Below are 16,343 nucleotides of genomic sequence, written 5' to 3' on the forward strand. Positions count from 1 at the left end.
CAATCCAGCAGCATAACAAGCGTCTGGTGAAAAGCCCCGTCTCGGCGAAACGTCCCTCCTTTGACCCGTTTATTGGAGAAATAAGCGCAACAAATTGAGTATTACTCAAAGTTGGATTTTACGTGAAGTGAAAGAAGAGTGAAGGTTCTTCATAAGTGTGAGTATAACCCGTTTTAAAGGTCTTTAAAATCGACAAAACTGCCGAAGCACGAAATGTTTCCTCCACGCCTCGGCTCAACTAGCTAGCGTCGAGTTAGCAAAACAAGCTTGTTCTGCCATTACGAAGTCCGGCTGTTAGCCAGCTCCTGTAGCTGCGCGGTTTGTTTCCTGAAATCTTACAACACAGCGCGCTATTTCACTGCTTATGGCTAGACTTCAATTAAAACTCTGATGGAGTCAGTATACTCATGGTTTAGCTGTATTTTCCCAGGCGTTCCTCGCTGCTCGCCGCTTTAGCAGAGTTAGCATGAACGCTTTAAACGCGTCGAGATTGGTGGAGGCTGGTATCTGTGCTGTTTGGCAAAACTCTCACAGCTTATTTCGGGGTTTTTATATACAAGTACATCTTTTTATTAGTTCATGTTCATGTGCATGTCTGTTTGTGCATTTTGCTGGACAAAAACCTCAAGTTTCAGGGATTTATTTCCTAACCGTTACTCCGGTACTGTTGTCTATAGCTGCTGTGCTGTGATGATAAACGACCAGAGAAGCTTCCAGACAGCTCTCCAAACCAGCCTAGTGTCGTTATAGTTATATTTATCATTAGCAAACCGGTTTAACTACATTTCTAAGGTCATATTCAGAGTTATTATTATTATTATTATTATTATTATTATTATTAACGCTACGTACTTATTTTAATGAGCGCAGGATAAAATATTTTGATAAGAGGTGTATTGTGTAAAGCGGTGAAACTGTCAGCTGTTTCCGGTAAATGAGGACCAAATATATTTTAAAAATATATAAAAATAAAATACTTTCTTCAGAAGTATAGACAAACGTATAAGTCGTGAGTTGTTTTATTTTATTAAGCTTAAATTCTACTCGGTAAAAGTTAGCTGTGCTAGTTTATTTCATAGACTGTATATATAAACATTCTCTCTCTTATGCACTTTAATTGCTAAATACTCGCCTCTCCATGTCGTCATCGCGTTTTCTTTCTTTTTTTTTTTTCCTGGGGGGGGGGCTGTAAAATGCTGCTCTGCCATTGGCCCAGCGCCAGCCTGCGCATAGCCAATAGGATTGTACCTGCTGGTTTTCTGCCCCGTTATTGGGGAGCGTCTGTGTATGCGGCTCTCTGATTGGTCGCTTTTCAGTGCTCGGTCCACGCAGTTGGTCGCTGGAAACGTCAAATACGCGGATTTCCTTCCTCTTTAGGGGAGTATTGGATTTTTTTTATTACGCCTGGTATTGTGGGCGCGGTCCATTGAGCGATCTGGGATTGATTGTGAGTCTGTGCGGTTCCAGGCTCGATGGTGAACAGGGCTTTTTGCAGCCGGGGTTGGTTTTTATGCCTTTGGTTTGTTTGCAGGAGCTTCACCAGGTCCTTTATGTGAGAGGACCGTGCTGGAGAGAAACCGGGACAGAGACTGGAGGAGAGACACCGGGAGCTGCAGAGATTTGTATCCTGGACCAGTGCTCGTGTTTAGAAAGTCGAGACATCGTCTCCTTCATCTGACCACAGGGAATAAACTCAGGGGGGAAAGAACTCTGTCGAGACGTTTTCCACGTGCTTTGGTGTAGACACACGCAGGTGTTCGAGCTGAATCATGGAGGCCATTGCCAAGTATGATTTCAAAGCCACTGCTGACGACGAGCTGAGTTTTAAACGAGGAGAGATCCTAAAGGTAATGATGCCATCTTTCATCTCCTATACTTAAAGTGCAAGTTAAACACTCCCCGAGCACTACTGAAATCTTCAAGAGCATCCTTAAATACTTTCGTCTAACTTCTGAACCAGTTACCCGAAAGCTGTTGCTTATGAAAGTTTAGATCACAGCGAAGCTGAATTCCTGAATCTGACTGGTCAAGAGGTGATTGATTGATTGATTGATTGATTGATTGATTTCCTTCAACAGGATAACCGGCTGTAACTCGAATGATGTTTCTATTGAAGCGCTTATCCTAATACATTTTCAATTCTATAGTAAGAACTCATTCACGAGGACTCGGAGGCGCCACATAAATGTAAAGCTAATAATAAAAAGATGAAGTGTTAATTAACAAAGAAAAATGTCTGTTGATATGATGGGGTTTTTTTTTGTTTTTTTTTTTTTTTGGAAAGTAGCTATTTATCATTTTATAGAAGGATTCTACGGTCTCGGCACTTTCGTAACAGTAACTTCCTCCATGGAGGAGGCTTCAGGACAGATGACTATGCACTTTCCTGTTTCTTGGTAAAACGACAAGCTGCTTATTAACTTCTAGAGAAAGAAATAGATAGAAGAGGGGGGCGAGGGAACAACTGTTTATAGCTGCACCATCTGAAGCAATAACAGGAACTCACTTTCTTGCAAGACAGTCCACAGAAAGAAATGTAGTTAGAAATGGTTAAAAATGTGATGCTGTTGATGAATGATTTTAAAATTGTTGGCTGTCACTGTGGTGCAAGACGAATAAAAACGTCAGGATTCTAGCAAAGTAATAATTCAGGACAGGCTTGATGCGAAGCCTGTCCCGCCATGTTTTCCTTAGTTATTAATAGTAGATTATTTTGTGCCGGAATCGGGATTTTGACATTGGGGTATGTCCTTACCACCAAAAAAATATCTAATGCATGGATACATGTGCATACTCTGATACATGTCCTGAGTGAAGGATCTTGTTAGACTTTCGTGTTCAACAAGTGGCTTTGTTTCGAGAATTTAGCTTCAAGGAGACTGTGTTTGTGTTCTTAAGGAAAAGCTTAATTTAATTGAACATTATCCTTGAATAAGTTACACATTGCAAGGTTGGATTTAATATTCTTTGCATTTCCTTATGTTACTGCTGTGCCTTGGTGAAATTGAGGCAGTAAAAACTTTGAATAATATTGACACACCTTTAATTAGTCGTGGGTTTGCAGTGATTAAGATTTCATATATGTGAAATAATAATAATAATCTTGGTAGAAATGGCTGTCGCTTTAGTTCTCTTTTCTGTTCTGTCTCATGATAAAACATTTCACAAAACACAATATATGTTGCTGTGTTTAGGTTTGGCAATAAAGCATTACTGCTGTATTGAAAAGACGATTGGGGGAGAAAACAGGATTCAAATGATAGTTTTATATCTACAGAAATGAATTGATTGCATTTAAACACCAGCATCTGATCTTCAGTGGTGTAAAAGTGCTCTTTGAAAACTATATTGTTAAATCATTTATACATAATTCATATTGTTATATCGTCGTATCACTCGCATTTATTGAATTGCCGTTTCTGTTGAGCTGCTCTTTGTCCTGTTTGTTCAGAAACAGAAGCCCTGCCTCAAGACCTCGAGCCGTCTCCGTTTTCAGCCCAGGCCTGAGATTTAAATGCAATCATTATAATCCCTCTCGTCAGGCATCACGGGATCTATGATAAAGAGGACAGCATAAGCACTCCTCGTATATCATGTACTTTATCTGTGTTCCGCTTGAATCGACAGCCTGATCTTTCTCGAGAGATGGTTTAGGATTAATGGCATCAACAGTTGACTTAGATTTATATAGAACTTTTTTTTTTTTAAACTTTTTTTTTATGTCATGGATGTGAAAGCGTAAGCAGGGCCACATAAATGCTTCAACGGGTTTTAGAAGTGTCACCTATCTTTTGATGGCAGTTCTGGAGTTTTTCCGTGGTACTTTTGTTATTTAATTTTTTTTAAATCATGTGATCTTCATCCACTGCACAACTTTCATTTGGCCCACACACAGGAAAGGAGGACAGATGCTTTAGTAAGTCTGCAATGGCAATGTGCGATTGTAAATCAAACCTGAAATTGAAACTTTATGAAATTATTGCATTTGCACTTTTGAAACCTGAAGGGGGAAAAACATTTTGGGGGAAATTTGATTCTTGGGTGTCACACCTTCAGTTTTATGTAGAGATGGCATGACGCCACTTTCTTTTCCAATACTAATATAGATACTGAAATTTTAAGTATCCGCCAAAACCCATATCCGTTTTGTATTGTGTTCTTTCAAAACGGCTAGATTTTAAAATGTTTTTTTTTAACGCGAGCATAGTTATACTCAATGCAAAAATAACTTTAAAAATAATTACTATAAAGTATAAATATGAGTCAGTCTTACCAAGAAAAAGCATTTAAGTATCTTTGTGTAATTATTTCCAGTTCCAACAACAGATTTCCTGTCCAATTCAGTCGTTGCTAGTTTTTTCAGGATCTGCTATCAGATGTGTTTTCTCTCATATATCTGATAGCATTTTTTAAAAATATTTTTTTCTGTACTCAGCCTGATGACGATACTGGGGATCGGAACAGCTCTGTCTCTATTTTTAATCGAGTAAAATTGCTCTAGTTTTCAGATTAAACTAAACCTTAAAATAACTAAATGTCTAAAATATGCATATAGCTATTGATCAAAGAGTGAAACTAAACTGATCTTAGCTGTTAACAGTGAAGAATGAACACTGAAAATGAGAAGGACACCTTCAGAATCCGCTTGTTAAGTCTGACGTCAGGCCATTTCCGGGTCCAAGCACTCCTTCACTGCTTCACAAGCAAATGTTGACGTTTATTGGACGTAAACAAAGATGGAAAAAACTCAACATGCGCCATCCAGGTATTGGAGGGATAGTGAAGTTAGGCTAGTTGACACATAATGATCTGCCACCCCCTGGCTAGCTACAGAAGTATCGTTGGTCTAATATATAAACACAGCACTGGCAATGTCTTTTAGAAATATTAGGCTGAGCGTTAAATTGTTTTCAATATAGGTGCATGTTGAGGGTCAGTCAGTGAGGTACAGCACTTGCGAGTGCCCAATCTGCAGAGGTAAGTGCCGTCATATCATATATGGCAGCTTTATCGATTTGGGTGGAGAAAAAACGCGTCCTGCACCGACGTGGCGTGCATGCAGAACAGGCCGATGACGTCAAAAACGGACAAAATTTCAGCCAAAGATCGTCAGAGATGACCCGTTTACAGCTGATGCTACTGGATTTAATTATTTGCTTAACCTTTTGTGCTTTAAAGCTATTGTATTATGTGAAGATGAATCGTGTTTACCAAACGCTGCTAAAATACACTCACGGTGTGCTGTAGTACTCCTGAAAAATCATGATCCTAAGCTTTATAGTTTTTTTGGACTCAGATCTGTTCAAACAACAAGGAACACAGTACTGCAGCATGTTAAATACAAGAACGTCAGCCAACACCATAGAAGCTTGGACCCAGAAACCGTATTATCGGAAGCTCTTTTCGTCACGACTTAACAATATAATTATTATAATACATTGAATCTCTCCATTAAAACGTGAAGTACAGCTCTAGCATTTTGATAATAATTAACGTTACCTGCTATAACCTCAGCTGATGGAAATATCTTTAGGATCAGGGGATTAGTTTTACCCTGTAGGACTGCTGCATCTTCTGTGGAATTTTTCCTCTTTGTTGTATATCTTGGTAAAAGGAAATAATCGACTGTGTAAATGTCAGGCCTTTTTATTACACCTTTTTTAATCCCAGTCTTCTGAGGCTTCTACGGAACGACATGTTCTGGGAAAAAATGCTATAAAGTCACATTTGAAAAAAAGTTTTACCATGTTGCCTAATGGCAAGAAACACCACAAAAGAGGAAGTCTGCTGTGTACGCTGCTATGAGTAGTGCGATTCAAACCAAAGATTGATGTTTGACAGCAGTTATGCTTAAGTTTATGAGATTCAAGCAAATGGCCTGATGTGCAATTGCTTTAGTTTTGAACTTGTGCAAACTCATTGCATGGAGAAATGCTCGACGTTATGGCTTCAGTCATTGTGAAGTTAGCTATAAGGTGAAATTATAAGACATTAGCTGTAAAATTAAATGCTTGTAGACCTTTTTAGTTACAAAAGCGGTGTTTGTTTTGTGCCAAAGCTATTAACCGTAATTACTCGACCTGCAAGCAAACTATTAAACCTCATCTCTATCCGCCACATCTTAGTATGATTTCAAAGTTGCCCTTTATTAAGAAAAGAACGCAAAATCTTACCGTTGAAGTAATTCAGTAAACATTTAAATACCCAACTAAAATGAGATCTCAAAACGAACACTTTTGCTCTTTAAAATGAATCAGAAGAGTTTTTATTAAACACTGTAGGCAGTAGACAGTAAAAAGCGTAACTGATTGCAGTACACTCAGAGGTGTTAGAAACCAAACATGTTGGTTTTCTCTCAACATGTCAATACTTATAGTTATTACTATAAAAACTATTAACGTATTCAAACGAGTATGTTAAATATGAATATAGAGCTATTTGAGTTATTATGCATTCTCGAATATCTATTGTCTCTTCAGTAGAGCGTTGCCATTTGGTAATGAGAAGTGTTTGATCATTTTTCTATTATGTTCTCGAAGTTTCATGTTTACTCCCTTTGTCCCAAATGTCAGTATATTCCAAGGTTCAGCAAGGGCTGAAGCTTTTCACTGAAAGGGCAGTCGTTCCAGACCTGTTTTACATTTACTTCATCCTAACCCTCAGGGTTTGGTAAGAGTCCGAACACTCAAGCATGCTACATTTTTATGTTTATTTTTTGCTCTCCAGCGTTTGAAGCGAGAGCGATTCAGTCAATAAAGTTTAGCCCCCAAGTATTATGGTCCTGTGGTTATGCGAATGACGTACTAAATCATGCCGGTGAGGGAAAACCCATTAGTGCTGTGGGTAACATGGCAAACGTCTCATCCTTATTTCTCATACAGAAATATTTCTGCGTTGACTGCTTTATTTCTTGGAATATACATATTCATTTTGTTTGCTTGTTTTTCTGTCAAAATCATTCAGGTTAGTCCTGTCTTTATCTATAAAGGCTTCATTCAGACTTGGTAATAACTAGGGTTGTCACTGCTGATTTTGATAATGGATTAGTTGATTATTTCCTTTGGTTAATCATAAATAGTCTATCATATGACCTCTTAAAACGCTCTGTACTGATGATTGTTCTTTTTTCTTTTTTTTCCCCCCTTAGATAAATGCTACATATACGTGCTATATAAATATACTATGGGGTTGTTTTTGTTTTTTTTATATCCTAAAATTATAAGTTCCCAACAATTAATGTCTATTTTTATTATTATTAATTATTTATTTTACAATTTTTATATATATACACACACACACACCCATACATACAGTACGGACACTTTGGACATGCCAGTCAGCCTACCATGCATGTCTTTGCACTGGTGGAGGAAACCAGAGTTACCCAGAAACCCCCACAGCATGGGGAGAACACACACACACACACACACACACACACACACACACACACACACACACACACACACACACACAGGGCAACGGCAGGAATCACTAAGGGATTTTCACACAAGAGTCTGCAGTCGCTCCATTTGGAAAAGCAAGCATCCTGAGAATCCTGAGGAGTTGTACCCGAGACACCAACACTTTGTGCTTCTGTATTAAAACACTATAAACTTTTGAGGTAACTTTTCTCCTGCTGTATGAAAGAGCGGGAATTCTGCCTTTTCATCCAAGAAGAGCGCAACAGGATAAGCAGAGAGCCATGTGAAAAGCTTTAGCTAGAGCCTTTGGTTTCTCAAGTTAGTGTTAAGCGGTGAATTGTACAGGTAAAAATGCAGTCCTGTGTTTAACCCAAGTTCTACTTGCAGCTTTTGTAAAAACACTTTTCTGTTCAATGTTGTGTGGGGAAACTTGCTGTAATGGCAGGTGCAAGTCCATGTCTATGGCTCCATTGTGTCTATAGTTTGAAGGTGTAACCGTACACGGATAATACCTGATGCGTGCCTGTGCGTTGATATTGTATTTCAGTAATCATGGACTTGTGTGGAAGAATTTAGATTTAAATTTAGTCAGCTCACAGATTCATCTTGAATTGCTCAGATCAGTGTTTCAGTTCATTTAATGCAGCAAACGATGGAAACTAGTCCTGTTTTGGATCGCGTGGACTTTTAAAAAGGGAACCATGGGAAATTCTTACTTAGTAAGTTTTTTATTTGCTCCACTTCTCTTTTAAAATGTGTCTACTAGGAAAGGTGCATCTTAAGTTTTGTGTACATTTGTAATGGCAACAGCTAATACACGTTCTTAGAAATAAGTAGCTGTTTACTGGTAGAAATGTGACACTGGTCGAAACAGAGCTTACATGTTAGAATCAGATGGATTCTCAGTAAGAGACCAAACCGTTAAGAAAACAGTTCACTATTATTCTTAACTCCTGGTATGTAAAGTGACTTTTTTTTATCTGCACTGACCAGTTTTTTTTTTTTTTTTTTTATTCCCAGGAATTAATTGTTACTTTAGCATACCAAATCCAATGACAACCCCATCTACTGTGGAATAGTTTAAAACACTTCCTTGAGCGTCAGGTTCTCTCTGAGCTCACCAAAGGATCGATTGTTCATACAGCAGATTCAGCACTGAATGTGAGCAGTGTGGTCAATGATTGATAAGAGGAAATAGAGCTTACCTTGTTTTCTATCAAGCTGAGGATTGTTCGTTTGCTTCTCCAGTCAGATATGACTGCTGTTTTTCAGGCTGTGCAGTATGGCCAAAAAAATGATATGGGTTGACGTTGTAGGACATCATGATGTTTCAGGACCTCGATATGTTTGAGCTATTATAATAGTGCAGCATAAAACACACCAAAGTGAGCTTCAGTAATAGCCATGCACAGGCTACAATGGTTTTTGGGCTACACTGTTAATGACGAAAGTGAATAAATCAGTGCAATAAATATGCAAAATGATACATTCACTATATGGCCAAAAGTATGCATGCACTTGCCCATCACGCCTTTACGTGCTTGTTGGACATCCCATTCCAGAACTTTTTACGGGGATTTCTGTTGTAATATCCTCCATTCTTCTGGGAAGGCTATCCAGTAGATTTTGCACTGTGACTATGGGGATTTGGGCTCGTTTAGCTACATGAGCATCTGTAAGGTCAGGCACTGATGTCTTGGGTGCAGTCGGTGTTCCAGTTCATCCCAAAGGTGTTCAGTGGGGTTGAGGTCAGGCCTCTGTGCAGGCCACTCGAGTCCTTCCACTCCAAATTTGGCAAACCATATCTTCATGAAGCTCGCTTGGTGCCCATTTGGTTACACTTCGTTACTAAACTGTACATGAAGCAGTGTGTCATTATGTGATATTACAGCTGGCTGCTTTGGTTTGTCCAGTATTTCAATATTTGTAAACAGGAAGAAGCATGCTTTCCCTCCCACATCAGCCCTTAAAATGTCATTAAATGTTCTTAAAAAGTATGCAGTCGAGTGTCAAAGTGATGTCTATGGGTCAAAAGTGAAAGAGTTAAAAACAAGGGGAGGTGGAGGATTTGTAGCAGATCTTAGTCCTTTCTCCCTTAACATGTATTTTGTCACTGTAAAAATGTTCCCGTTTGAAAAGAGGAGTAAAAATGCATACTAATATATATATATTCCTGAAAAAATGTGCAACCTTTTAACCCATATCAGTAAAGATGCTTTGGGATAATTGAGCTCTTCCTGTAACCAGTAATCTCTGGTTTCAGTCCATGGTGATTCAGCCTAATTACTTCACCTGTTTCTCATCGATTACATGTCCTATTACATGTATTATTGAAGGTTTTTCTTAGCTCTCAGTTTAAACACACTTGCATTACGTGTGTGTGTATGACCAGCGGGAGTTTTCTTGCATCATAAAAGGCTCCATTTCAGCACAGAGATCTTGTGGTTTTGAATCATGCTTAGATGGAAAAATGAGAAGGAACTTTATTTTTGTCCATTTCAGCTGAACTGTCTAAAAAAGCTCTTGGGTTTGCACCATGTCGTCGTGTACTTTGAGCAATTAGAAGAGGTTTGCACTGTATATACATATAACATTAACCTAGCGTTAATGAAAGCTGAATTGTCTTCTAATTAAAGAAAAGGAACTAGGATTGCTCGGTTGGGTTAAAACCATTTAAGAGAATTTGTGCTCAATGCAAAAATACAGAAGTAATTACAAAATGGGAATTCACACAGATGTAGTTTCTGGACCTGCATGGTTAGTCATTAGTGACCTTGTCTGAAGTTTGGTTAAACTTTGACTACTTTGGCTTTTTTCACCCTCCTCTGCTTTGATGGTTTACTCAGTTTGCTCTATGTGTGCTTTTATTTCACATTTAAACAGAGCGACATTACCTGCCAGCGGTGGTCTGTTTCTATCAGACCGGCTTCACTTCACACACGTTCTCTCACACACAGATTGGTTCTTCTGACTGGTTTCCCAGAGCTCACAGCTCTGTAGTGAGTTTTATGGAATAGCTTACTGCAGCCTGCATCATGTTTTTTTTTTTTAATGCCGTTAGTGAGACTGTGTGAATGTAGCAGTAAACCCATTGACGTGCGCATGCAAGCTTGCAGCCGCCCTTGATACTACTTTGTTCTCACTTCCTGTTTGGTGCCTCTTCCACCCCCATCACCTTCCTGTCTTCATGGAGCAGCATGTGTTGTCTTTACTCTCTGTCTGACTCTTCTAGAACTTTCCTGTTCGGTTCTCTGAAGGCGTGTCCTCTGCCCTTGTCCTCAACTTTACCACCCTGTTATTTTTTGTGTTTTATTTTAGTAACCTGAGCTGATTGCACTGACACGTTCCATTCTCAGATTTCTCCTTCTGCTTAATTGCTGCTTTCTCAGATGGCGATTGAGTTCGCTTTCTGTAAATCACCTCACTCCTGTTTAAGCCCGCCCAGCTTCAGACCTTCTCTTGATGTCTCGATGTCGATTAATTCTTGAAGAGGAAATGGAAGGAAAAAGAAGTGCACCTTGGCTTCTTCGGGTCAAGCCTCAAGAGTTAATTCTTAGTTGAATTCTTCCATCTAGTTAAAATAAGAAGCGCTGATTATTCCTGGGAAGCGGTCATTGCACCCCAAAAGCCTGAACGCATTTTCCTTTATCTGCTGTTTATCCCGGTCTGAACCCTGCTGTGAGAAAAGCTCTCTTCCCACAGCAGGATAGGAAGCTTTTCCACGTGTAGTATGTGCTTAGGGACTACACAGCAGGCCAGATTATTTCTTAATTAAAGTCTTCCTCCCTTCCCTCAAGCAAACATTCTTAATGCTTCTCCTCCTCCCCCTCCTTCTGTCTGACATTGACCCAGAAAAGCAGAATGAAAGCTGTAGGCTGCACCAGTGCAGTGTGTCTTGCACTGAAACAATCGAGTTTCTGTGGTTGTTGACGTTTTATAGTAAAGGATATGGCTTTTCATCACTGATTGTATGCTTAAAATGCAATTACATCTTTATATTTGAACTGGGAAAACGAGTGCAGTGATATTATGATTCGGATCAAGCTCTGTGTCCACTTCATTTCTCTCTCTTTTTCAGCCAGAACGGCACCAACGCGGGAGCTGGTGAAGCCTGTAAACACCCAGCAATACTTTAAGACTCAACACAAATTCCAGCCAGTTTTAAAAAATCACATGTGACTTTATGTATTTATTTATTTGTTTGTTTGTTTATTGTAAAGCAGTTAACCAGGTGTAGGTTAGTTCTTGCTTTGAGAACGAATTTTACTCGCCATAGACTAATCCTTCAGTGTTTACACATAGCATGATGATTTGCTCAAGATGAGAGACCTCTTTGTATTACTTTTATGCATTTAATATGTAGATGCCATTTAGTGTCAGCAGTGTCGATCGATTAGCAATGGCCAGTAAAATGGCTAATATTTGTCCTCAGATGATTCACTTTGCTGTGTTCATTTAGATATTTCCTTACATTTTTTGACAAAAAAAAGTATTTAAAAAAATCTTTTAACTGTACAATTTGCGCAGAGCTATAATTTTGTGGAGATCCTCTTGACTTCATACAGTCATGTGAATAAAATAAGTACACAAATTGTTGGCTTTTTTTGACATATTTGGACAAACATTTGATCCTCTTTGAAACAGTGTCTAATCATAAAGTTGATTTACTTGAACAAAACCACAAGGAAAATTATCTTTGCAATCATTTATTCAACAGAAATGTCAATAGATGTGTGATTCTTCTGTGTAAAAAGTAAGTACACCCTTGGCCTCAGAAATATTGCCCCCTTTAGCAGAAATAACTTCTTGTAGGCGTTTTGCATAATTGTCCACCAGGCTTATTGGAATTTTTGGCCACTCTTCCATGCAATATTCTTTCAGTTGTAAGATGTCTGAGGGTTTTCTTGCATGTACTGCCCGTTTCAAATCCCCCCACAACATTTCAATGGGATTCGAATCCAGGCTTTGACTAGGCCATTCCATAACACTCCATTTCTTCTTTCTGAGCTGTTCCTTGGTGGATTTGATAGTGCGCTCAGGATCATTATCCTGTTGAAAGGTCCACTTTTGGTTCAACTTTCTGATGGATGCCCTCAAATTATCTTCAAACACTCTATGATTCAGAATTCATAGTCGAATCAATGAATGCAAGCTGGCCTGTCCCTGAGGCAGCAAATTATGGCCAAACAACTCTATCTTTGATTCATTTGTCCAGAGCACATTATTTCAAAAGGCCTGGTATTTGCCTATATGCTCATTGGGAAACTAGTCTTGGAAAGGCTTTTTCCTGGCACAGTGCATATGCAGGTCAAATTTGTGCAATCTCATTCTGATTGTAGAACCATGCACTTTGACACCAACAGTTTCAAGACTTACTAGCAGATCCTGTAGTTCCTGGAGACGTCTTTTTGCATCGGACGGTCTGCTATTAGGCTGAATTTGCTGGGACAGACAGTCCTGGACTGACTGACAGTCGTTTGAAATCTGCACCATTTGTAGATTATTTTCCTTACGGTGGAATGATGTATTTTTAAATAATTTGGAGATCTTTTTAAATCCATTGCCAGACTCATAGGCATCCACAACTTTTTTTCTGAAGGCCTCTTTAGATCTTGGCATGATGACACCACACACCTCAATAACAAAGGGAACACCAGACACTAGATAGGAGAGGGGTATAAATAAGACAGGTTCCACCAGGTTTCACTTTTGTGAAAATTACTACAAAATGTCAATTTTATGTGTCATTTGATAGTGCATCAACTTTATTAAGAGACACCGTGTCAAAGAGGATCAAATGTTTGCTTGTCCAAATATGTAAAAAGAACCAACAATTTCCATGAGGTTTTCCATGTGTGTATGCAATTCACGCAGGCTCCCTCTTTCTAATCATATTTCATTGCTTGGTTTGTGTGCACTGTTTGCGCCGAGACAGATGAGCGCAGCTCTCCCCCCTGCCGTGATCACTGGGATGTGAGCTCATCGACATGAAAGTACAGTGCTGAGCTGCAGTGCTGAGCTGCAGTGCCTCACTCATGCATACGCTGTATTCTTTAGAGATGGTGAGAAACAGTGACCGAGGGGAGGGGGGTGCATTCAGAATCTCGGCTGTATGGAATAAAAATAAATGAAACTGCATCAGTGATTGTAAGATCGCAGCTAAATTTAAATGCAAGTCTGCAGTAGAGCTGCACAATTTCTTCAGCTTAGAATCGAGATCATAATTCTCATCATCTCGTGGTTCTTTGACGAGGAGTAATCACATTAGCAGTACATGGTAGCTATATTTCCTTGGAGATGTTTGTGAATGATGGCTCATGTGCATTTTGATGTACTGATTTGTACTGCACAATTTGAAAGTTGAGAGCAAATGCTGCTGTTTCTGGTTTTCTCCAGCAAGAGACTCGTAATCAGGTGTGGGTGAAAATTGCTCTGGATGAAAGCGCTCTATATGTAATGCCTCACTGACATGTTTTACGTGAAACAGTGTGTGTGCAACATCACTCGCTCACACCTTAATTTTCTTTGTACGTTTTGGTGTTTGCTTAGCGATTGGGGAATTTAACTTTCATTACATTTGGTCTAAATAATGTAAGTAGGCAGTAGTCCTGCTGCAACTGTGTGCATTTTAATTACAATCCAAATGTAGGGAAAGTACTAATGGCCACAGAACGTAGCTGGGAAATTCCTGTAGAGTCAATACATTTTATGATTACAGAGCGGTTTAAAATGCTCCGAAGGTCAGTACAGATATTTGCATGTTCAATTTCTTCTTCTATTTCTTCTACTTCTCCGCCTCCTTTTCCTTCCCCTTTTTCTTCTGCTTGTCTGCTTCTTCCTCCTCTGTCTTCTTCTTTCTGCTTCTTCTACTTCTTCTTCTTATTATTATTATTATTATTATTATTAGAGCTTTCGTTATTTCTATGCATATGTATGGACACAATTAAGTTAGATTTTTTTTCTTCTTTTTTTTTCTTTCTCCCCGTTAAATTTATAAACCTTAATGATATTGTATAGAATTAATCCTAATTATCCTTTTGTTAAACATCTGGTTTAGATCAGCTTAGATAAGTCATTTTGTGTTGCTTTCAACACAGTGTTAGTACATTTAATACATGCTGTGTGTTAAACATTTCTACACAAAGATGTCTCTAAAAAATAACAGATGTTTTTTTCCTACAATTATCCTAAAATGCAATTTGTTTGTATGCTAAAATTCTACTAAAATGCTTCCAAAATAAACAAACAATTGCATGAAATTCAGGTGACATTTAAATTTTTGACAGATGTAAGAATTGGAGTTGCTGCATCTTCTTACAAATCTCCCTGCCATCTAGGAAGACAAGAGTCCCACTTCCTTCCATGTGAAAAGCTGTAAAAGAGTGAAAAGAGTGTTGGTTAGTTTTTTGCTACAAAATATGGACAAATGCCTTTGGGTTTTAAGTGAGAAAATTGCATTACGGAATCCCAAATTGTGTAATTTTGGAATTGTGCCCTCGACTCTCCTAATGAACAAAATGGCACTGTAGCCTGACCAGGAAAATCTAGCTAATTTGTGAATATTTATTTTCCAGCCTTTAGCACCTCAACGCCAATTTTTTTGCAAAACCTATTTAAAGTCAACCAACGTTGCAGAGATAGTGGAAAGCATTACAACCTAAACCCCAGCCTCTCTTTTTGTCATGTTAACTTTGTGAAGAACTTGTGGCCTCGACATTACTGAGCTAGCTAAGTTCTGTTAGTCACTGACTGTCTGCACCTGTTAACCAGCATTAACATTCACCAAATACATGAAGAAACACTGCTCTAACCTGTCCTCCTAATGCTAATTACTACAACTTGCCTTGTCCAAAACACTTGCTAAATGTAGTTAACATTAACCCACTCTCTGTATTACATCATGGTGAACAGCTGTAATGCTACGCTATCGTTAACTTTCAAAAAGGGAACGGGAATGTCTAACATTACCACAAGCTGTATGCTAAAGTAATGTTATTAACTCAGGTGAGCGTCTACGTTAGCATCACTCATCCCTACTGGTGACAGCATCCAGCTAGATAACCCTAACTCGGAGCCTCAGATGAGATGCAGACTCAGAATTATAAAATAATCTCAGCCCATATTTCACAGCCAACATAAACACATGACACTACTGTAGAAGTAGAACACCAACACTCAGGGAGCAGTACATGATATTCACTGTTGAAGCCGTCACGATAGGTAAAGTTAATTATCACTCGCTGAGTTTTCCAGTGAATACATTTATGAGAGATCTCTGCTTAAATATCACAAACTCGGCCAGGCTTTTTCAGCAACGTTTACACTAAATAGTGATGAATGCTAACTTACCGGTCATCATTTGGTTTCCCCTCCTCAGGACTCCGACTCTGCGGTCACAATCAAAAGGTCAAAGCAACGAACTTTCAGTTTGAGGCGAGTTCAGAGTCGGATGTTGACGTCAGCAGCACAGTCCGCAACTTGATCGGTCAATAATTTAGCACGTGTTGGTCTTTCGTGTGAATTTTTTTTCTTTTCTTTTTTTTAAAAACACATTTATTGAGTAATTTAACACGTGTTGAAATGGTAATAACGCAAAAACTGTGTAGGATATTAACATCCTTCCTGAGCATGCAGGCTGAAAAGATCAAGGAATGCAAAACCCTCTAAATCTTTTCAAAACTTATTTGAGTCTTGTTTTGTTTTTATTCCAACCCTCCTTGTTTTAAGAAGTAGTTTCGTATTAATGTAACGTTATTGTAACTAGATAAACCACATGGCCCATTGCTGACCTTCTTTTTATTTCTCATTTGATCACATGATACATCCCTTGACTTCCCCCCCCCCCCCCTTTTTAGAATTGTCTCTTTCTACATAAATATGAGCTAAAACATCATCGGAATTTCACACGGATCCAAAAAGTAG

At 38.8% G+C, this 16,343-nt stretch overlaps 1 protein-coding gene across 1 annotated transcript in view; it reads left to right on the plus strand.

Moving 5' to 3' along the window:
* grb2b (growth factor receptor-bound protein 2b) overlaps window positions 1–16,343 on the plus strand; it is a 35,348-nt gene continuing 19,005 nt past the window's right edge. The window contains exons 1-2 of the mRNA XM_053610597.1: window positions 1–157; window positions 1,532–1,847. Coding sequence (XP_053466572.1) covers window positions 1,770–1,847 — 78 coding nt within the window. The 5' untranslated portion in view covers window positions 1–157; window positions 1,532–1,769. The remainder of the gene's footprint in view (window positions 158–1,531; window positions 1,848–16,343) is intronic.

Source organism: Ictalurus furcatus, chromosome 2 (genome assembly GCF_023375685.1).
Source record: "Ictalurus furcatus strain D&B chromosome 2, Billie_1.0, whole genome shotgun sequence".
NCBI lineage: Eukaryota > Metazoa > Chordata > Actinopteri > Siluriformes > Ictaluridae > Ictalurus > Ictalurus furcatus.